At 38.8% G+C, this 24,392-nt stretch overlaps 1 protein-coding gene across 2 annotated transcripts in view; it reads left to right on the top strand.

Annotated features, from left to right (window-relative positions):
• Positions 1 to 8,478: 8,478 nt before the first annotated feature.
• TOX (thymocyte selection associated high mobility group box) overlaps positions 8,479 to 24,392 on the top strand; it is a 180,628-nt gene continuing 164,714 nt past the window's right edge. For both annotated transcript variants that reach the window (XM_072151845.1, XM_072151846.1), the window contains exon 1: positions 8,479 to 8,928. In XM_072151845.1, coding sequence (XP_072007946.1) covers positions 8,827 to 8,928 — 102 coding nt within the window. In that variant the 5' untranslated portion in view covers positions 8,479 to 8,826. The remainder of the gene's footprint in view (positions 8,929 to 24,392) is intronic.

The following is a 24,392-nucleotide window of genomic DNA, read 5'->3' on the forward strand; positions in this document are numbered from 1 at the left end:
TTCACACAATAATTGAATCCAGATGACTTCTTTTTTCAGCATCATAATACAAAGGGTCTGAGCACTTATATCTATGTTATCTTTATTTAAAAAAAAAAAAAATAAGCAACATTTCCTCTATTTCACATAGAGGGTTTTCTGTGAAGATTGATGAGAAAAAGTTTTTTGTTTTAATTTACCATATGGCCTCTTCATAATAACTGACATAGCAATCAGTGGAGTTTTATTCTGCAGCCATTTGTCTTACAGTTAAAGGGAACCTGTTCAAATCAGTTCCCTACGCTGTACTGAATAGACCCAACCAAGTTGAAACAGTGCTGTCTACAGTTGGGAGTCTGTTCTTTCTGGAATATACACGGGTTTGGTTTTAATCCCGCATCATGTCATAAGGCTTCCTTAAGGTAATGCTTGATGTCAAGGGATCTGCCTTACAAGGTAACCAAAAGAGTCGTAGTTTTCCGTATCCCATCCAGGAAAACTTTGCATATTTTCTCAGAATCCCCCTAGTGGCGCATCTATGGCTATAAGATTCAACACGCCTACATGGTGGCCATAATTGTCAGTCTCCATAAAGAGGACTCTTACTTCACGATCCTACTCACAAGCCTCTCACTCAGCCAAACCAGTTCCCTCCACTGTACTGAAGAGACCCAACCAGGTCGACACAGTGCTGTTTACAGTTGGGAGTCTGTTCCTTCTGAAATAGATATAATGGTTTAGTTTTAATCCCGCATTATGTCATGAGCCTTCCTTAAGGTCATGCTTGATGTTGTGGGTGCTGCCTTACAAGGTAGCCAAAAGAGGCATGGTTTTCCATCCAGGAAAAATTTGCATATTTTCCCAAAATCCCCCTAGTGGAACATCCATGGCTATAAGACTTCACAAAACTATGTGGCGGCCTCAATTGTCAGTCTCTGTAAGGAGAACTCTTACTTCCCTACACTAACTAAACATTTTGAAAACTTATATAGCAGTACAACTACCCCTGTGTTGTGGTACTGTCTTTTAAATATATGATTGAATAAAGATTTCTTTCTGGAGTTCTGGATCATCGTTTTTGTACTATATAAGTATTCTTATATTGTTACTCCAGGTACCTGTAAAACTATACAGTCTTTTTATAAAGCGGATTTTATGCATATTCATGTTCGTCTAGCTCAGCCATGCCTACAGCTTGCTGATTGACAAGGGAAATGCTTTCACTTGAGAAAAGTTAAATCGTCTTTGCTACATCATTCTCAGCTCCCTCAGGATTTCTCTTCAGCGAGTCACACCACCAGTGTCTCTCTCATTCCTGAGGAAGGGGGAAATGAGCTGGAAGTGCAGGTGAGCAGGAAGGACATCAGTATGCTGGACTCAAAGGAAAACGATGTTCAGACTCACATGGAGTGCAAATCATTTGCATAGATGGTGTGGAACTTTACAGGAATGGGAAGGAACAATATAGGGATAGTTGTATTATTGTGATGTATAAAAGAAGTTATTAAAGATATGTTTAGTTAGTGTAGGTTAGTTTAACTGACTCATTCCCTTTAAACATATTTGTGAAGAACAGAAAACAACTCATTTCAGAGATTTGCTGTTTCTATATTTCTAATAGACTTTAACCCCTTAACGCTCTGCGCCGTAGCTCTACGGCGCAGAGGTATAAGGGATGTATGAAGAGGGCTCACGGGCTGAGTCCTCTTCATACAGAGGTGGGGGTTTTTGCATTTTGCACAAAACCCCCACCGCTAATAACCACGGTTAACTTGCACCGATCGCGGCTATTAACCCCCTAAACGCCGCCGGCAAAGTCAGCGTTTTTTCCGATCGCCACGCCCCCGAACGTCATCGGGGGGCGGCGATCGGTTGCCATGGTAGCCTCGTGTCTTCTTTTGACACGAGGCTATCTGGCAGCTGCATATTCGTTACAATGAGCCAGTGGCTCATTGTAATGAATGTGCTGCAAAAATGCCATATATTGCAATACAGAAGTATTGCAGTATATGGTAGCAGCAATCTGACCATCTAGGCTTAATGTACCCTAGATGGTCTAAAAGATAGTGAAAAAAAAAAAGAAAAAAAAAGTTTAAAAAATAAAAAAAATTAATAAAATATTAAAAGTTCAAATCACCCCCCTTTCCCTAGAACGGATATAAAACATAACAAACAGTAAAAATCACAGACATATTAGGTATCGGCACGTCTCAAAATGCCCGATCTATCAAAATATAAAAACGGTTACGGCCGGCGGTGACCTCCGAGGCGGGAAATGGCGCCCAAATGTCCAAAATGTGACTTTTACACCTTTTTACATAACATAAAAAATGAAATAAAAAATGATCAAAATGTCGCACAGACCTCAAAATGGTAGCAATGAAAACGTCGCCTCATTTCGCAAAAAATGACCCCTCACACATCTCCGTGCGCCAAAGTATGAAAAAGTTATTAGCGTCAGAAGATGGCAAAAAATTTTTTTTCTTTTTTGTACACATTCGTTTAATTTTTGAAAATGTATTAAAACACAATAAAACCTGTATAAATTTGGTATCACCGCGATCGCACCGAACCAAAGAATAAAGTAGGTGTGTTATTTGGAGCGAAGAGTGAAAGTGGTAAAAACTGAGCCCACAAGAACGTGACGCACGTGCGTTTTTTTTTCAATTTTTCCACATTTGGAATTTTTTTCAGCTTCGCAGTACACGGCATGTTAAAATAAATAACATTACGGGAAAGTAAAATTTGTTACGCACAAAATAAGCCCTCACACAGGTCTGTACACGGAAAAATGAAAAAGTTATGGATTTTTGAAGTTGGAGAGCGAGAAATGAGGCGAAAAACCCTCCGTCCTTAAGGGGTTAATGGGAAGATTATGGGAAATTTATGCTGTCTATGTTTAAGAACTTTAACTATTTACTATTGAGTATATTTCATAAAACCTTTGATTAACTCAAAATTGACAACCTCGTCCATGAATATTCCATATTCAATGGTTTTGGGGCACATGTAGCCATGCCTTTACAACTGTTGTCGGTGACACTCATGGTTTCATGGGGATTATGGAGTTGCTACCCATAGCCACTAGGGTCCAATCTATCATGCTGGACCTCACACTATGATTGTAAAAATATGGTCCTTATTCTAGGGTTTTTTATCCTTTTCTATATAGTTTGGCTCAACGCATGTGCTTTCTTCCCTTACCCATGATAAAAATATTGTAAAGAGATGACTGCACTAACTTCCATTATGTGATCCATAATTCAGCCTGCCCTTTCCTGCATGACTGCCTTAAAGTATTTGTTTCTTGTGTCTAATGGGAAATCTGGGCATATACAGATCTTATTATATAAATCAAATGCATTGTGAACACTGGGAGTGTCATTGTGTGAGGACATTTGTAACTTACAATCTTAAGAATTTCCTGGTTATTTCCTGGTTATTGAACAATAAATTCCACACTATACAATTTCCTTATTTACACATCAACATCAACATCCCAAACTATTAAAATTATATTTGCTTGGGGTTAGATAAATGATGGGTTACCCTATGGACTACATCATATCAAATGTTTAGTTGTTGCAAACTAGTGGAAATGGAGGAGAAACAGAAACATTATACAAAAGATAAACACAATTTTACATTTTAAAATGAGAAACTAAATAAGGTTTCAATAAATCTTCCTTGCTATCTCCTAACACTAGTAGAGCCTTGTCTCTTTGTTGTCTTTTGGCTACAGGTTTCCTGACTTCACACACTGTTTTGTTAGAGAAGCATTAAATACCTGACCGATCCAACATCCAGGATCCTAGTGATCTTCGAAACGGGCCAACCGCAAGTACCTTAATCTGCTACAGTTTCACACTTTTCTCTGAACTACTATTGTGCCCTATACGTACTAGGATTTCTGGAACTAACTGTCCTATTTTGTCTGCTAGAAGCCCAACAGATGTCTACAGTCATGTGAGTTAATTTTTACAAAGTCTACTGCATCAGGTTTTATAATGGTAATTTGCATTTACTCCAGAATGTTATAAAGAGTGATCAGCTTAACAGCAATTAATTGCAAATTAATTGCAAACTTTTTCCTCAAAACACATTTCAATTTCATTGCAGGCCTGCCTTAAAAGGAGCAGCTAACATGGTTTCAGTGATTGCTCCAGTAACACAGGTGGGGGTGTTGATGAGGACAGGGCTGGAGATCAATCTGTCATGATTAAGTAAGAATCACAACACGGGACACTTTGAAAGGATGCTGGTGCTTGGCATCATTGTTTCTCTTCTGTTAACCATTGTTATCTGTAAAAAAACACGTGCAGTCATCATTGCAGTGCACAAAACTGGCCTAACAGGGAAGAGTATCACAGCTAGAAAGATTGCACCTCAGTCAACAATCTATCGCATCATCAAGGAATTCAAGGAGAGAGGTTCCATTGTTGCCAAAAAGGCTCCAGGGCACCAAAGAAGTATCAGCAAGTGCCAGGACCATCTCTTAAGTGTTTCAGCTTTGGGATCGGGCTACCAGCAGTGCAGAGCTTGCTCAGGAATGGCATAAGGCGGAGACTCTTGGAGCAAGGCCTGGTGTCAAGAAAGGCAGCAAAGAAGCCACTTCTCTCCAGAAAAAACATCAGGGACAGACTGATATTTTGCAGAAGGTACAGGGAGTGGACTGCTGAGGACTGGGGTAAAGTCATTTTTTTCTGATGAATCCCCTTTCAGATTGTTTGGAACATCTGGGAAACAGCTTGTTCGGAGAAGACAAGGTGAGCGATACCACCAGTCTTGTCTCATGCCAACTGTAAAGCATCCTGCAACCATTCATGTGTGGGGCGGCTTCTCAGCCAAGGGCATCGGCTCTCTCACAGTCTTGCCTAAAAACACATCCATGAATAAATTATGGTACCAGAATTTCCTCCAAGAGCAACTTCTCCCAACCGTCCAAGAGCAGTTTGGTGATCAACAATAAAGCAAAGGTGATAACTAAAAAGAACAAAACATAGAGATTTTGGGTCCGTGGCCTGGAAACTCCCCAGATCTTAATCCCATTGAGAACTTGTGGTCAATCATCAAGAGACGGGGGAGCGAACAAAAACCAACAAATTGTGACAAAATGCAAGTAGTGATTGTGCAGGAATGGACGGCTATCTGTCAGGATTTGGTCCAGAAGTTGATTGAGAGCTGCCAAGGAGAATTGCAGGGGTCCCGAAGAAGAAGGGTCAACACTGCAAATATTGACTTGCTGCATTAACTTATTCTGTCTATAAAAGTTTTTTTTACTCATAATATGATTTTGTATTTCTGTATGTGATAAAAACATCTGACAAACACACATAAAAACCAGAGGGCAACAGATCATGTGAAAATATAATATTTGTGCCATTCTCAAAACTTTTGGCCATGAGTGTATGGGGTTCAGGGTTGATATTGACATTTAAGGAACTTCTGGGTCAAATTAGGGACACTTATATTCCCCATATTGCCACTCTTAGGGGTTTTGAAGATTTAACCTCTTAGAGTTCAGACATTTATCCACTAGCCTGTGGATCGAGGATGAATGTATAGTATAATAAAACTGAGTTACCAGGGTTCTACTAGTGTATCTGTTGTACCTCCCATGGACTATATGCAGGGACCCCTTAGACTTGTCAAACTGTTTGGACATAGGTTTCTATCTGCAGTTAGCATGTTATAGAGCAGGAAGATCTAAGCAGATGGTACATAATAATCCTAGATGCAGGTAGCATATTATAGACAGGAGTAGCCGAGAAGTTGTTCTGCCTACAATTTACATGACCATGGGTGGTATAAGGCTGCCATGGGCCCTGTGCTGTATGACTATTATAGTCCCTTTAAGTCTGTAATTCACTTCCTACATATGGTACTAGCATGAAGCTTATTGGGGAATAGAGGATGTGTCCCATCTGTCTGCTATCATCCTATGGTTTCAGGAACTTCGGAGGTCCTCCAAAGGTCCTGAAATGGCTCTTGTGTATATGTGTGTGAGAGCAGGAACAGATGTATGAGAATTTCACGTGTGAAGGTCTTTCACAGCATAACATTTGGTGGGCGGTTTGGGTGGCCAGGGCCCCCAAGAAGACTTGTGACCCAGCCATCCGGCCAACCTATGTATATTATAATCCACTACTGAGCATGACAGAGATGACCAGAGATGACCAGATTGTAGAAGGAGGATATAACCAGCTACTATGCCATATCTACAGGCAGCATGTTATAGAGCAAGATAGAATGAGCAGGTCAATGTATAGCATAGTAGAAAAACATTTAGCATAATTTTTTTCACTAGGCCTAGGAGTCCAATGGGGGTGTTCTCTAAAAGCAGTACTGCATTTATGTTCCAGGATTGTAGCAGGATTCAGATCCCTCTGGTGCACTGGTGTGTGAGATCCTTTCAATGTACTGCTGTACAGCAACCCAAGTAACTGCTGTAGTATTTAGGCATGTGCCTGCTACAGCAGTGACTCATGGCAGTGGGGAGGTGCTATGTAGGACAACAGTGAAGATATGTCACACAGGACTGCACCACTGTGCTCAAAATCCAAGTACAATCCTGTAATACAAACACATCTTTCACAATCCTGCTGTTACTTACAACAAACACAAAAGTTATGGTTACACAGATCTCCATGGCTACTTCTTAACATTTCTGCAGCTTTGAATGGTCAAAACTGCTTACAAAGCCATCTGAGAGGTCATCAATAGTTGATGGGGGGGCGGTGGGTTACAGCATCTAACACTCTTATTAATGGGAATAGGGAGTATTCAATGCCTGGGATGTTAGCAATTTGAGTAGATAGGGGCTCCTTTACCCTAAATATTGCAGCCTATAAAAGAATCAATAGTATCTGCATCTTTAAAACACACAAATACTATGGATTATTACAGCACTGCAGAAGGGCCAGTTCTGTGATCCTTTGCGTGGCACTCTTACTGTGGCACATCATTGCGCCACCTGTATCTGCAGCAGGAGGATAATGTGGAAATGCAGAAAAGGTAAATGGTTTCATTATTTTACAGGGCCACACTATGCATGTAAATCAATTATGGGGTGCACGTCTACTGTAGATTAGAGGGATTATATGGGCTTTATTTTTTTAGGAGTTGGGGTCTGTGAAAACAAGTAACACTTACCTTTTTCTGGCATGCCAGTACAGTACTTCTCATCACTGCTCGTCTAAGTATGTAAGTAGAGTTGCAGTTGTGACGCCAAGACCATAGTCCGCTCGCTTTGGGTTACACAAGACGCAGTCAGAAACATTGGTGCCGCTGTATTTATGCAAATTTCTTGGAGTTACTCCAGTTCTGCTGCTGTATTCTTGTTATGAGCTTGGTCCTGGTGCTGTATTTCTAAACAGCGTCCTGTTTTGGTACTCTATTTCTGTTCTGATCTTAGACCTGGTGTATTTTTGCTGAGTTCTGGTATTTTATTTCTGTACAGAGCCCAATTCTAGTGCTTTTTGTATTTTTGTAAAGAGTATGGTTCTAGTGCTGTATTTCTTTAGTGTACCTGGTTCTGGTGCTGCTGTATGAATGGAGCCTGATTCCGGCGCTCTATTTCTATGTGCAGTCTAATTGAGGTGATATATATGTATCCTGAGTTTGGTTCTGCTGCTGTACTTATGCACTTAGCTTGGTTCAGGTGTTAATTTGGGGGGAACTGTTTATATTTTAATGACTTTTTTAATATTTATCCTGTTGGGTAAATTACAAGTTTGCCAGGTATCACACACTAGATGATAAACTATTATTGACCATCCTATAGATAGTATATATCCTATAAATAGTATAGAGTTAGAAACCCCATTAACTCATGTAGGGTTTCGGGAACGCTATTAGGGCCAGTTCCTATTCGTGTTTTGGCTTTAGGATTGCAGTTTATATATAGTATCAGTTTTTTTAACAGATACTTTTTTCCGGTAGTGTCAGTTAGTTTCTGTTTTCATTATTTTATAGACATCGTTTTTTTTACTATCCGCTCAAATAACTGAAGGTCTAACGGAAGATGTAAAAATGGACTAACTGTCCCGTTACAAGTCCATCAATACCATTGAGAAAAAAATGAATCTGTTATTCAAATGTTTTTATAAACGGCGAAAAAAAGCAAAAAGAAGCCGTGAACTGGCCCCTCCTCATATAAAATAGTATCAATAGGACATGAAGGCACTTTTACTTGCACATTACTATACAGTATAACCCTATTTTGGTACCAAAAAAAAGCAAAATAATAACGTCTTCCCTAAGGCACAGCTATCATTTTGAGTGACTGTATATAAAGCCAGGCTGTAATGTGTAAGTCTATAAGTGCAGAGCTGAGGAATGATAAAAATGTACATACAAATAATAATGTAGTGACATAATGCCTCGGACTCTGCAGCTTTTACATGGATTTCCAGGACAAAGAGAAAGTTCCCTTCTAGCAGTAGATGGCGCTGTTTAGGTCAACACATCCAACGTGTGTAATAAGTGAAAACACTGAGCTCTCCCTCCATACACACAGCGTCCCTCCTCCTCCTCCAGCAGAGCACGGGGCAGCCATTCCGCAGGCTGGGGAGAGAACAGATCTCCTTGTTCACAGGAGATCAGGCACCATCCTGCAACTTCAACACCAAATCTGGAGGGAGAGATCAAGGGGCAGCCAGGAACTGATCCCAAGGACACTCAGTGTCCCCTGACCTGTGCACTGCTGCTGTCACCGACTACACCTGGTGGAGTTTATCTGTGCAGAGGATTCACATGCAGCTGTAGCAGGAGGAGGCTGCATCTTCCTGCATCTTTCTGCTGCTGGACATACAACTAGCCTGGAGTTTCCTTGATGTGTACAGGGCAATGGATGTGAGATTTTACCCACCACCAGCACAGGCTGCTCCAGCTCCTGATACCCCCTGTTTGGGACCATCCCCCTGTTTGGACCCCTACTATTGTAACAAGGTGAATTCTTCTGTTTCTATTGCATGTGCATGTCCTTGTTCTTATTGCTGTGCAAACACACAAAGCAAAGCTATACTGTATGCCTTGCCCTGGACTTTGTGGAGGAGGTGGGGGGTCCACACATCCCCCTTGTTAGATTAGGATAACTCCAGACCCTTTCCTCCTAATGGGCTGTGACATTGTGAGATCTTCCATTCACTCTCTCTATCCAGTCTACGCTGAGTACTAAGCATCGCTGCTGGCTCTTTGCTCAAGTTGGGTTTGTTGAGTTCTACCCTGATAAACGTGTTCTGTTGTAGTACCTCTGACCACATGACCCCCGCCGGGGTATATAATCTAGTGTCAGTTACACAGTAGTGTACACCAGGGGGCATGTATCAATATAGTCACTAATCTGAACGATGCCCTTGTTAGCGAAGTGTTACTGCTTTTGTTCCCTCCTTTGTGCAATATTCCTTAAAGTGACTTGTAGAAGGTGGCACATGTTATGAGTGTCCCTTCTAGCTGCTATCATTACTACTTTGCATAACATGCGATGGTCTAACCACGCCCCTTTCTAATGACCCCCCCAAAAAATAATATGGTCACAGCTGGCAGTAGGTGTCCCAGAAAATATCCTTATTCATTTCTTAATATGACACATATGATTTGTCCGGCTCCCTTGCACCATGCGTAGAAGTTGTACTGAGGTCTAGCAATGCAAACATCACTGGCTCTTTATAATCAGCCTAAGCGTACACTGCGTTACTTATTACCGTTATTAAATACGCCAGTCAGGACCGGCACCATGGGACTTAAGTTGCCCAGAATGGTACAAGTCCAGAGTTATTTTATGCCATGAGTGTATTACTGCACAGTGGCAGCAGGCGATTGTGTGCATGAATTACACTCCGCTGCACTGATGTGATGAGGTTTGTGTGCATGAATAAAAATAGCTTGTTTAGCACAAAACACTTACATGACAAAGGCAGCTTTCCCGGCTTACCACTGTGCGGGGGAAAGTGCTCTGTGCGTCCTGCTAAGTGGCTCCCATTAAAAGTTTAGCATTGCAAGTCACCGTGGACTTGATATTATTGTATTATTGACTCTATTAGCCGTAATCAATGCTGAAAAAATTCCGGATCATAATCTCCATTAAAAACCATTTCTGCGTCTGAGATTGTTACATTACAGCAGGGTCCGAAATGGTCTTAATTCTCCCCCTACTTTCATAGGGTGATGTAATTAACCCTGGTAATTAGTTTTCTGTTACTGATAAATGCCAGCCATTGCGGCGCACTTTCATGTTTCGACACACTACGGGTACGGCGCGCGATATGGTTCAATGTGGCAATTATTCGATTTTGTTTACAAATTGGCCTCCGCTATCAGCAATGTATTTTTCATCAATGTTCTCGAAGTCAGATGTAACAATAAACCGGTAATGTAATTGAGTTCAGCGACCTTACAGCGTGTAACCAGATATGTCTTCAGCATTAGCTAAGTCACTAATTGCTGGTATTAAGAACTTCTTCTTAATGTTGGATCCTCATTTCATACGCGTATAAGCCGCTTGCGTTTTCTATCTGATGTCTTTACTGGCTTCACCTTCCATTAATATACATTATCCCGGAGGGAAAGGCTTTTGTCCTTGAGTATGAATTCTTAGGGAAAGATGAAATCCAGGATGTGTATCATGGTGACATTGTTACATTGTACATATTTATGGAGTATTGAGCAGATGTGTAAATAGAAGGAGCTGAGTGTTTAGAGTCGGATGTAAAATATTTCTTCTAAGGTCAAGTTAGGATTTTAAAGGAGCAAAAAAATTTTTCGATTTGTGCATCACTTTTTGAGTGTGAATTGCAGCCGATTAGCTCGACCTTAAGTGCTCTCATTATGGATCATGATTAGGATGATAGACACAATGAAGATAGATCTCTGCTGCTCTGCAGTCACTACAGTCGTGCTGGTTGGTTACTGTTTACAATCGCTGGAGGATCTGATAGCAGCTTGGACAAACTCATTCAGACGCCTATCTTGTAATGCTTGTAGCTTGAGGGATAGCTACCTATCAGACATTTGTCCAGCTATCAAATAGCAGCCACTAATCAATACAAGGCTACTTTAAACATCAAGTTCCTCAGCGCCTGACTTAACAATACATCCAGAATAAAAATTGACAAAGGTGTCAGACAAATTTAGATAAATGCAGTTGTTATGGGAGAGTACAAAAAAAAAAAGAGGACCTGTTCCCTTTGCTCCTGGGTATCTTACCATATGTAATAAGCGTGCTGCGTTACACGTTGGGGTGTTGTGTTTGTAGAGTGTTCCTCTGTATTATGAAATGTCTATTCACATAAAAATGATAGCAGTATAATGATATTTTGACACTTCTAGCAGATGTTAGTCTCGCCGATGAGAGGGAGTCTGACCCCTGCCATCAGTAGGAGAGAAAATAATGGTCTACACTGCTTCCTATGGTGAGCCTCAAAGAAGCGTGCACTAGATTTTGTGAGCTAAGCTCCTTCAGGAGAAAATGAAGTCTACAACCCCTTCACTTTCTACTTATACAGATATTTTACCTCTCAGGGTAATGAAAGCGTGCGGAGATGTGCTTAAAGATTACTTTAGCTTGCAGTTGTAAAATAAGACCCATGGAACCCGGATTTCTTTTACATTTTTTAAAAATCTTCTCGCTATAATGTCTAAATATTAGAATATTACAATAGCTAATTCTACCTACTCTACTGCTAGGACGGCATCATGGTCTGCGCATATTGTGTTACATTATAAAGCATAGTTATTACTTCTCCTAAGCCTGCCCATCAAGCCCTGCTATTTTTTTTAGATATTCCTTTCCACCTCTTTCCAAAACATGCTATTATGTTGTCAGATATGACTAGCATTTAAGATATTACCTTTCCTAGATGAATGGATTGAACGCGCAAGCTCCCCAGCGATTGAACATTTGTGTTCTGCATTAATGTATTGTTGCAAAATATCATTCTTTTTCATTGCCCACAAACGACCTAAGAAAGATTTTTGTCGAATTGAATTTTCAGTCTAATTAACTGTTATTGATTTGCTTGTAAGTGGAAATGGGCAAACTGAGAGACAAGTCTTCTCTCAATTCTGAAATACAGGGCTCTTTATGTGATGGTTAGCAGGATCACTAAATATTCTCTTATTTAACGCTAATGGCTTCTTATTGTCCACGGTAATATGGTTATGCATTGTGCATGTGGATGGTCAAGGACCTGGTAAAAACATTTATTACTATAGGACTGAAGGGTATTCCCTGGACGGAGACATTAGTTAGCTACTCATAATATATGGTCCTTGGTTATGCAATTGGGGGCAAAATTAAGATCATTCAAATAATCCCTTTTTTTGTGGTCAGTTTACACCCCATGGAAACTACCCATGATCCAGGGCCTCTTAATATTGGGATGCACTTTCCCTGAGATGAGTTAGGGACTGTGCCTTTGTACAATATTTTGATGTGACGTCTATCATATTTTAATCTAGCTAGCGGTATACTAATAAAGGATATCATTGGTGTATAACATTTTTTACTGCTTTTTTTTTATTATGGTTTGAAGGGTATTCTCATACTGTCTCTTTTGTTCGTTTTTATGACCTGTCAACTTTGACCCAAACTTTCCATTCTTTGCTGGCGAATTCATAATGTATAAGCTGCCTCTCTCCATACAAGACTCTCACATTCATCTGTTTGTAATGCTCCCATTCACTGTATCTGGAATTGCCTGAAATAACAGCACTTTCTCTGTAGAGTGATTGCATCTACAAAGTCGTTTTGTGTTCTTCGTTGAGAGCACTCTTAAAGTAGACCCCAACCTATATTTTTTTAGGATCTGTTTGATCGACTGTTTATAACAGTAGTTAAGTATGTTTTAGATTGACCCCTTCTTGACAAATAGTTGGTTAACCAGAAGGACTACTCATTCTTTTGAGAGAATAATAAGAATTATCAATGGCTACGAATGACCTAAACTAGAATACAGGTCGATGATGCTTTATCTATCAGTTTATAAGTACAGGAGCTTTCCTCAGATGACATTGACCATTAGAAGGTCAAAGTATAGATTTCACAAATATACAATGACACTTATTTATGAAGTGATGACTACGAACCAAAATCAAACTTTAGATCCACTTTATCACCTGTACAGTTATTTGGATGAAATACTGAATAATCATATTCCGCAATGCTGAAGCAATTTCATTCAGGTCAATGGGAATGTTTTTCTGTGTCGACTTCAGGTCTGTGTTTGATTTTATTACAAATGTATGGAGGTTTATGAGCAAAAGTCGGGTCAGTGCAGTTTTTTCATTTGCATAATGCTTAGGAATGTTATGATCCACATGGATCTGGCATTCATCCAGGACAAAAATGTACCTTCTCAGAGGCTACCATCTGCCATGCAAATTTATACTAAGTAACAAAAGTCTGTTGGAAAATAGTAAGAAGAAAATGTGTGACTTTTTTGTGGGTTTGTTTTCCTTTTGTTTGTACCCCTTAACTATTTGGGATACTTCACAAATGAACCCACAAATCAGTGGTCAAATAAGAAATACAATCTATACATAAAATAGTAAGTAATAATAAGTTAGGGATACTTTCCTAGTCTTTAACCCAACTCCTAGGCTTTAACTCAACAAGTTCATATCTGTGTTGAATGCTCTATTATGAATCTACATAACAATATTTTACATAAACTAGGCATAAAGTTTTCATATGGAAAAATTGACACCTGAAAAAAGCTTAACAGTTATGGTCAATCGGGTCTATTGGGCATCTTTGGTGCACATAGTAGGGCATGCAAAATACATTGGGGCAGATTTATCAGGTGTCTGAAAGTCAGAATATTTCTAGTTGCCCATGGCAACCAATTACAGCTCCCCTTTAAAATATTCATGAGCACTGGTAAAACGAAAGCTGAGCTGTGATTGGTTGCCATGGGCAACTGGAAATATTCTGATTTTCAGACACTTGATAAATCTGCCCCATTGAATCTAGAATGATGCATGGTCTACTTTGTAGGAATAAGAAATCCATAAGAAAGACAACTGATGAGACTGCTGAAGTACAAGTAACATAGGTGACATATGGATGCATTTGTATTTAATGGTTGTCCTTTTAGAGAACTGAATAAAAGTAACACATGCTAAGTTTTCTTAAGGGGTTGGCCACTTTCATCCTGTAGAAAAGGATTTTTAGTAAAACGCCTACTAAGCCCTGTCTGGACTCCTTGGAGAGTTAGTGGGAGTCCTGCGTCTTGTGCCTACACAGTGTTGCGCAACCTTCTCTGAACAGACACCAAGCCTGTGTATTGGTGAGTAACCAGGACTCCCACTATCTCCCCAGGAGTCCTGCTTCTTCTACTTTTTAATCAGGAATCCTGTTCCAAAACACATAAATCTATACATCATCGAGCTGCACTTTCCTTAGTCTACAATATGCTTTTTCCAGATTATTAAGCAAAAATCATCAAGCATATTCTTTTCAAGGTGGAGTCCTCAACTACATATGACCTATTTTAATCAGTTGGGATCTGATTGTTTCAGTAAACTGTGGATACTGCAAACAACTGTACAATCAGATTTGATGAACCAGAATTGGATGACCTCTCCGAAGGATAGGATATTAAGAGTAAAGATGTGGACAACCCCTTTAAAGTGTTGACTTTTGTTGTTTAATGAGCTTATGACATGAACAGAAAATCTTAGGACATTGCTTGCCACCCAGGAACATGCTGATGATTTATGGCAATTTTGAGCTATAGGCAACCATCCATCATGGAACTTTTTCCTATAGTTATACAAGCACTTGGTTATGCTTGGTTTACACTTGGTTATTGTTGGAAAAGTAGATGCGTGATATCACAAAGTTAAAAGTAATAAAACAAAGGTGGATTGTTAGTGTCGTTCAAAGTTTGAACATTTTATGGTGGTGATGGTTATTTTTGTTTTCTATGTTATTTAGCACGTTCATTCCGATGACGTAAATGGTGTGTAATTAGTAATATTTCCTCTTTAAGCATATTTACATATGGTATTTTAGAACTGCCATGAAAATCATATTATCCATGTTTATAGTGACATAAAATACTTTCATTCCTTTCAACCATGACTGGCTGATTTAATATATCTTGTACGTGGTTTGAGTTAAGCCGTTTAAATCAATATTGCATTATGTCAGATGGGTTCATAAAAGTCTATTTTAATGGCCTCAGCTGTTCTTCGGTATGATTTTTGTTTAATGTACAGTATTATAATTTCTAGTCATTGAGCTTCCAAGGACTCTTTTTGATCCAGTGTTTGATTTGTTTCCCTTGCCCATAATGTTAAAAGCGTCTGTATTTCTAAAACATTTGTGCTCTTGGCAACTTGAAGGATTGAGATGGAGAGTGCAAAATACTTTTCAGATGAGAAGACTCCATCTATACCAAGTCAAAACAATCTCATTATCGATACACATGTCATATCTGGCTAAGGGAATCTGTCAAAATCCTTCAGTGTTTGGATCAGTGAATTTGTAGACTGTCCTGCTACTATTTATTGGCTGGTAGGTTTTAAAAGCACAGCATGATGATGTTTATGCAACTAAGCTCCAGAAACTGCTATTTGCATCTTGGAACCTTGGCCGAGATCCTAAAAGGCTTTAGAAGGAGACTCTACTGTGGTTTCTATTGATATTTTAAGTATTTGATCAAGGATATCATAGTAACAACTGGCATTGTGCTATTGCCTCACTATAGGACATATATCAATAGAGGGAACAATTTGTAACTCAAGTTTAAGATGGGAAGCGTTGAAATTTGTGGCATATAAGACTCGGGAAGAAAGCTAGTAAAAGACTATAAACAATAAAATAAAAGGAAGATGAAAACAAATGCTACCAATTGATTGGACTTGGATTTTTTTTTACTTCTGGATGTTGATTTAGGGGATTACTGCCTAATGCATTATTTAAACCTTAGTCTGGTTTCACCCCTCAAAAACCTTGAATGCAAAATGATGACATTCTTAACACACAAAAAAAAGAATATATTTCACCATTTGACAGATGCAGTCATGACCATTATTAATAAAAACCTCTTCACAGTGGAGGCTTAATATCAAAGCTAATGATTTATTTTATGTTAATGACTTTCTGCTGGAGCATAAAAGACTATTCATAATGGACTTTTCAGTACTCTGTTCAGTTACTAAGGCTAATGGGGTAATCTTTTCTTTGCCAGGTTTGAGCTTTTGAAGTAAATCACGCTGTTACTTTTATAAGCTTAATTCTCGAAATTTATTGCAAAAATCTAATTTTAAAGAACTGGTTGTAGAATTAATTATCAGAGAAAAATACAACTGTTGGTTAAATAAGTGGGGAGACAAATTAAAACATTTAGGAAAACGTATAGTTCCTTATCATGTTCAATATATCTCATGGGATTGTTCTGTAACATGTAAATTTTGCGTGTTTTATCAGTAGACTAGTTACATCTGGACCTACACAATGGTCTTACACTGCCTTGTAAAGTTCACATCAACTGCTAATCGTGGGTTTTGGACATTAGATGCCTCTTATCTCTCTCCCCTGATGCCCATAAAGGCCAGTTATATTTGTGGCACCAGTTCAAGTGCAGCTGCTGGGCATTAATAATACATTATAGTCCCTCTAATAAACACAACAAAGGTTATCACCTTAAAAAGGCAACATCACTTACACTCATCTCTCTTTTGCATTATTCAAATTACGTGGTTAATGTAGCTCGAAAGCTAATAATTGACGATAGAGACAATTAATACAGATTTTATGCAGGCTTGTCGCAGGAAACACTATCATGTTTAATCTCGTAATAAGGGTCTAATTGATTGTTTGGGAAGGACTTGATAAAAAAAAGAAAACAAAAACTCTTTAGTCTTAGCAAATCTTAGATGTTGTTCTATAGGGCAAGCCAAGAAAACAATACATGGCGACCAATTATTCAAGACAACATGCTAACATGATATTGGTATGCTATATATGTCAATGTGTGGCCACCCAGTATTGTGAATTAAAGTTAATCAAGTCCATCATAGACTACTCAATGAGATACAAGTAAGTAGATTTGTATGAACAATCTCAGAATCCTGAGATTAGCATCCGCCTATCTAGTCTGAGGTTCCCAGATGTGAAGGAACATAGACTGAGGATACCCACAGTTAAGTACATGGTCTGCTAAAAGAAATCAGAATGGAACAAAATGATATACAAGAGTTGTTTATACCAGCTAAATTGATTTAGGTAAATGATGTATGTGCATGGACATTATTGTCCTGGGGCCCATACCAGTCGTAGTATATTCAATCTTTTCTTTTCGGTATTCCAGTAGTTTAACGGTATCCTACTTCTGGAGGCCTGCTAGAACTCCTACCACTTATATATTCAGATGTTCCTCATATGGATGGAATGTTGCTATACCACAAAATTCTGTTGGACTGCCGGAGATTTCCGATTGTGGTACACTGCTTCTATTTATTTTATCAAGTTGTATCATAAGACCCCTCCACTAAATGGCCACCAAAGATTCCTACTGAAAGTTTAAAAACTTAAGGTTGGTCGTCTTAACTAGATAACACCACTGGGACTTGGTTGAAGGACCTAGAGCCATAATATGGTTGATGGAATCCCTGAAATAATGAGTCAGGGTTCAACTCAGTTTTATTCAGAACAAAATATGAAATCATATTATAGTTTTATTTAAACCGTTCAACGTTAAGTCAAAAAATATGTGGCCTTTGCATTACCTTTAACAATGGAGAACAAAGTGAAGAACCTCTGCACTACACAGTTTATCCTACATCATTTAACCTTACAGTACATCACAAGTATTTTCCTATTCACTAAATCCATTTTATCCAGTTGATAAAATAAAATACATTTTAAAAAGTAATGGGTGCCGATAATAGAGCCACCTAACAGCTTATGCTGTGGGTACGTAAAGGCTTACTCTGTGTAATGCGGATTTTAAGTCTATAGTCCATATCTCACACAGCATGCAGACTCATTTTACTGCCTGAAAGATGAGATAATACTTTTCCAATCATAGCCCCAATTGGATGGCCAAAAAATTCAGCTGCTTTGGCCTAGCTGATATCTCCAAGAGAAAAGTGGATGCAAGGGCTAATACTCAAGCAGAATACTTCACATAAACGCAGTTATGGTTAACCATTTGGGATTTGAGAAAAACCATATACTAGACCATGAGCATAAAAAATATATATTCTGTACCTGTATATGTGTTTATATTAGATCATGATAGCACTGTAGGCAACCAAACCTTATAGAGGGCATAATAATGTCATCATTATTATCATTAGGACAGGATAGATGTGTGATGTTACATAGTCAAGTATCATATTTATCTCACTCTTATGGATCTCAATATTCACAGAAATACTTACATTTTATATAGCATAACAATTCTAAACAATATAATGTATATAACTAACATGGTGCTTATGGATGCAGGCCCAACCTTTAGTTGGAGACGACTTGGTGAGAAACAGAGAGAGTCCATAGAGTTCCAATCCATGAAGGACCCACATGAAGATGCCTATACACAGTTGATAGAAGAGATTTGAAGGCATTTGAAGGAATTTCATTTACTAAACAATCATTAAAAGAACAATTGTTTAGTAAATGAAATTTTCTTAAATTCACTTATACACATCTTAGTCCTTTTTGCCCTTTACTTGCGTCCAGAATTGCCAACCTGTACATTAACAGGGGCACAGAGCATGCTTGTTTTCATGTTGTAAGGCTGAAATCATAAATTTTATCAACTGTAGTCTAAAATATATCACCGCCCATAGGGAATCCTTTCTAATTAACTTAATAAGAGGGCATCTACCACCAGTATGAATTATTGTATGCAAATGAGCCTGAGGGGCTCAAGGCTCCATAGGCGTTAATGGAGCCTGGAACCCCTCAGGCTCATTTGCATACAGTCTTTCATCCTTTTGGTAGATGTCCTTTAAATTACTTTATACTATACCCAGACAACCCCTATAAGCTGGTTATCTGGTGCAGTTCTCATGTAATATTTAGTTTTGCTTTGTTTTTATTCCATGGGTTTGTATACAAGTCAGTACGTTTTTTGTATTCCACTTTAATTTGGAAAATGTCAGCAAATGGTTGAAACATTTCTGAGTGCCATAAAATATATACACTTGGTGGAGAGAAAGGTATCCAGATTTTTGCTCTGTAAGGCATGTACACAGTCCATAAGTGTAAAAAGCAGGCTTTTATGTTGTTTAAGGCTTAGTGTTCTGACTGATGTGAACCAGAATGACATTGGTTTATTGGTGAGTAAATGAATGGGAGTACTTTGCATTTGAACTGCTGCCAATTTTGCACAAACAAAGAGGCTAACCAAGGAAAGAAAGATTTTAAGTTTAATGGAAGGCACAATTATTCCATTGGTGGAATTCTTACTTTCAGAGGAAAACAAAATGAGAAAAATAGTTGAAAGTTCTCCAAGTTTAGAGATGCAGATTTGGGCTTTATTATGATTTTTTAATCTCATGCTGTGTCAGATTCTGTAAAAAACTGTTTGGTATACAGTCTCTATAAATGTATTCACATTGCTTCTCTATGTACCACACTGCGCCCTAAAGGTATTTGGCACAACATTATAGTTGTCCACTGCTGGAATACCCAAGTCTGTCTTTATCAGATAGAGGAAAATTGTAGTTTAATCAGTTATGGCACTTTCTGTGTGTAACATTCATTAACAAGGCAATTTGTCAAGACTATTAACAGTCAGGATACATCTGCTCTCACACTCTCCCTGTGTCTGACATATCCCTCCTACTCCACTTCTTCTTCCCTTTCTCTACCCCTCCTTCTCTCCATCCTTTCCTTCTCTCTCTGTCCTATTTTATTCCCTCATTCCTTCCCTCTTTCTATGTTCATTGGCATCTGTTGTATGTCTGTTCTCCATACCTTCCCTTCCCTCCTCCTTCTTCTTCTTCTTCTCTATATCCATTTTCCTTTCTCCTCCTCTCTCCCTGTCACGGCTCTAGTTCAAACTTCAACACTTCCGCTTACTTCTCTCTTTTTCTTGCCTTCTCCACCACTATCTAATCTCACTTCTCCTCCCTCTTGTACTTCTTTCTTTTTGTCTCTCTTTAATTTTTTTCACCTCTGCTCCCCCTTTTTAATTTACCCGATCCCCCACCTATCTCCTTCACTCCAACCATATCTATTCTTCTCTCTATCTTCATCTCTATCTTCTTTTCTAAGCTCCACTCTTCCTTACCCTTATCGGCCCACACCCTACCCTTCTTTATTCTCTCATTCCCTCCATATATTCCTCCATTTATATATTTACTCCAGACTTCCTTACATCTTTTTCTCTCTCCCACCATATCCCTTTCTCTCTTTATTCTCCTTCCCCCCTCTCTTTCTCAATCATTGACTTCTCTCTATCTCTCACATATCTCTAATTCCTTTCCCTCTCTCTCTCTCTTTCACCCTCTCCCGGCTTAGCAACTATATAGCAAAATATCTCAGTATATTGAATTATAAACTTTTTCATCCACACTGTTCTCTGCTGCTAATGACTTAAAGCAGACAAAAGGATTTAACAAGCAGAACACATTTCTTCAGCAATGCAAGGCATTTTGTGAATGTGTATTCTGATAGGAGAATAATATGCTCTCGCTAATTAATTCTGTTTTGTGCACAGCCTGTCTTTTATGTTCACCTATGAAGGATTAATTTGGCTAATTGATTTTGTGTGAAAACAATGAAATAAACATATTTTCTGTCAGTGTTCCTTTCTTCTATTAATGTGTATTTACAAAACAAAATCGCACATTTTTGGAAAATTTAATATGTGATAAATTATTTCTCATTATTTATTCTCATAGAGAATTTTTGAAATTCCTTCTGGTAGCCTTAAAATGTTTAAAGGGCTTTGCTGTTGACACATTATTATATGTGGTGTATGTGAAAGTTCTTGGCATATTCATCTAATGAATATATATGACCCATATATATATACGCCCGATTATTCTGCATGTTTCGCTTCCCTGCTGAGGTCCGTCGGAGTTCACCTTTTTCTTCCTGGTGCATGTAAGTGCTTGATGTTGCGACACAAATTGAATCTTAAATCCTGCGCACAGTCCGAATCAGTCGGATCCTCCGACGGACCGCCCCCCCGATTTCTGTCACATGAAAGTCGGCGCAGGTGCGCCGAAAACGTCTGAAACTCCAACGAAAGTGCGATCCGCTGACCCTTAAAAATAAGCCCCAATATGTAGCTCTTAGGTAGGGTTTACACTTTTTTTGGGACATCCTCAGCTTTTGCAACTTGAAAGCTTCTGGTTTACACACTGAATTTGTCCATAGCCATATACTGGCAGACGAGGCCTCTTTTAGCTTCCGTCTGCTATGTGTACTTCACATCTATTAGGAAAACGGCCAATGGACCAAACCTGCTGGAGAAAAATAAAAATATGTTCACTAGAGAGAGACGGATATCAGTGTATGGCATCCATCCTAAGCCTCCCCTGAACCTACACTTTTTTCAATTGGTAGATACTCAGAACCTCCTTTTGTTCCTTCAGGGGGGAAACATGAGGATGTATCTCACTGTATAAGAATACATTGGGATAAGCTGCTAGCCTCCATTGTAAGGATACATCATGAATCTCCCCAAAAAATCATTATGTTTGTGAGTATAAACGCAATGTGACTATAGCCTTATGTACTTACAGAATACTGGGCACAATAAAGCACATAAATTATGCCATGTAAATTATAGACTCAATATTTTGAGTAATTTAAATATGATAAAGTTTGAGAATTTACAGGCTGGACTAATACTGAAGTGCATTCCAACAACCTAAAAGTTAAAGAAATGTTTAGTGAACTGGGAAAGATGTGCTCATACAATACAATGCATTATAACATCTACATCACATTTTATCAAAATATATTATACTAATCATATGGATCTGGCTTCCATTATGTGCTATAATACAAGAAAATAACACCACAGAAGAATGTGTTGCATAAAATCGCCTGCAGAACAATTTTCTTCTCCTTCTTCCATGTTTTGCAGGGTTGTTTCTTTCTTCCCTAATACAGGAGAGAAGCAGACTTCAATTATGTTTTCACAATCACTTTATTATATGGGTTGAAATGTGCTCCTGACACTCATATTACTCTTTACATATAACATCTGCAAAAAGGTGGTTGACGCCTGTCAACGGCTCTTCCTCTGTATAACCAATGTTTGCATTGTGTGTTGAAATTAAACTGTTCACATATACGAGATTCCTTTCCTTCCATCTGTAACAAACTTTGAAATGTTTCAGCAACATGTATAAAAAAGATTATCCAGGTTGGAATTTATATTGCTTTTCTATGGGAGTTATGCATTTACATGTGTAATGTATTACTCAAACTTCATGTTAATGTAATCATAAAGTGGGGCCCATTTAAGGGCAGAAAAGTAAAATCTGATAGCAGAAAAGAAACTCTAGTCTGGTGGCTAAACAGTTTTTTTTTGCACTTAAGAATGTACATATATACAGGCAGTCCCCTACTTAAGAACACCCAACTTAAAGATGACCCCTTGTTACAAACGGACCTCTGGATGCTGGTAATTTGCTGTAATTTAGCCCTCGGCTACATAAAATTATCTGCTGTAACAGTATCTGTAACTGAGCTTTATTGTTAATCCTGGTTCTTGTGACAACCCAACATTTTTAAAATCCAGTTGTCACAGAGACCAAAAACATTTTGACTGGGGTTACAATTATAAAGTATACAGGTCCGACTTACATACAAATTCAACTTAATAACAAACCTACAGAACCTATCTTGTACTTAACCCGGGGACTGCCTATATATGTAGGACGTTGCTAGGGTCATAACATCTCCTGCTTCCAGCAGCTCAGTACGGTGGCCAGGTGCAGGAGAGACTGTATCATGATGTCACCACACCTCTTCCTTCAGCGTCTTCCCACCCATGAAAATGTGAGCATCGTAGGTGGCAAGACGTAACAAAACTGTATACCGTAAATGTAATATTTCCATGATCGTACTACGTCAATAAATGAAGGGGTTGTGTCATCTGGACCGTAAAGTGAAAACTAACCTTTTTTCTAGATTCTTTTTCCAGTTCCCAGTACATGGCACAGAATATTACATGGTTTCAGTAGTAGTATGTGTCCAACAGATAACAAGTCCTTAAACTGAAAAATCTAAAAAAATATGTCCCAAAAGTAAAAAATGCAAAATCCTTGGAAAACCTGGTCCTGAAAGTATAACTTTAATGTCTGCTGTAATTATCTGAGGCATCGGAACAATTGACGTAGTGACATTGAGAGCAAAACAATACACCATTGTATTTTGATTTATTGCTTATTTTTGACGGGTCATTGATTTTTGATCAATAACAGTTCTGATTTTCCTTGAATGAGAGGATCATGACACATAATGGTCAGTGTAAAAGTGCACAATATACTCAGATTAACATAACAGCACAAATATACGTATAAACACACTCACATTTCCATAGCATTTCTATATCCATGTACATTACAATACTTTCTATACAATAACGAACTTCACACAATACATTTACTTGGTCTGCAAAGCTAGTGCCTGTAACTTCAGAGGAATCGGCAACATCATAGGTAGGTAGGCAGGACAAGGAGACTCACATTTGCTGTATGTAGCCTCCCCCGGCTTCTGTGTCCCGACGATCTGATAACGTATTACAGCTAGTGAAGATTAGTGAGAAGCTGATGCTGTGTTGGGGGCTAGATTGGACAGGGAGTTGTGGTGGGGTAGGGGATTTACAGTTATACAAGGAGCTGGAGCTGAAAGCATAATGCTGCAGCATAGCCGCTACCTAGCTGCTAAGTGAATGCATCTTCTGTCGGAAGCAGGAAGCTGCCACAGCCTTTAACATAATGCCGGAATGCAAACCTTCACTCCCTGACACTGTTATCAACCTAGCCCCTAACGTTGGTCCTGGTTAATCACCTCTGTCTGCGTCCAGAGGAGGTGAGAATGTGGAAATCTGTCGGACAGCAGGACAAGTGTCCCGATGATCCAGAGACATCCAGGGCACAGGCCTGGAGACCTAGAGAAATATGAAAACAATAGATAGCACTTAAAAGTAGTCCTCAAGGAATTAACATTGATGATATAATTGGTAGGGAGCCGACAAACAACCCGTTCACCAATCAGATGTTCGCATGATATAAACACAAGGCATGTAACCATAACCATTTGGCTCCTTACTCTTTGTGGTTGCCGGAAGCCATAACTGCAGCCATGACTTCCAGTGTCATAACCTGTGTTTACGTTGGGCCAAATAACTGATCAATGTTGGCTTCTCCGATCATTGAAGTCTATCCCGGATAATTGATTTAATAGAATAACACACCTAAGCTTTATA

Source organism: Engystomops pustulosus, chromosome 5, assembly GCF_040894005.1.
Source record: "Engystomops pustulosus chromosome 5, aEngPut4.maternal, whole genome shotgun sequence".
Taxonomy (NCBI): domain Eukaryota; kingdom Metazoa; phylum Chordata; class Amphibia; order Anura; family Leptodactylidae; genus Engystomops; species Engystomops pustulosus.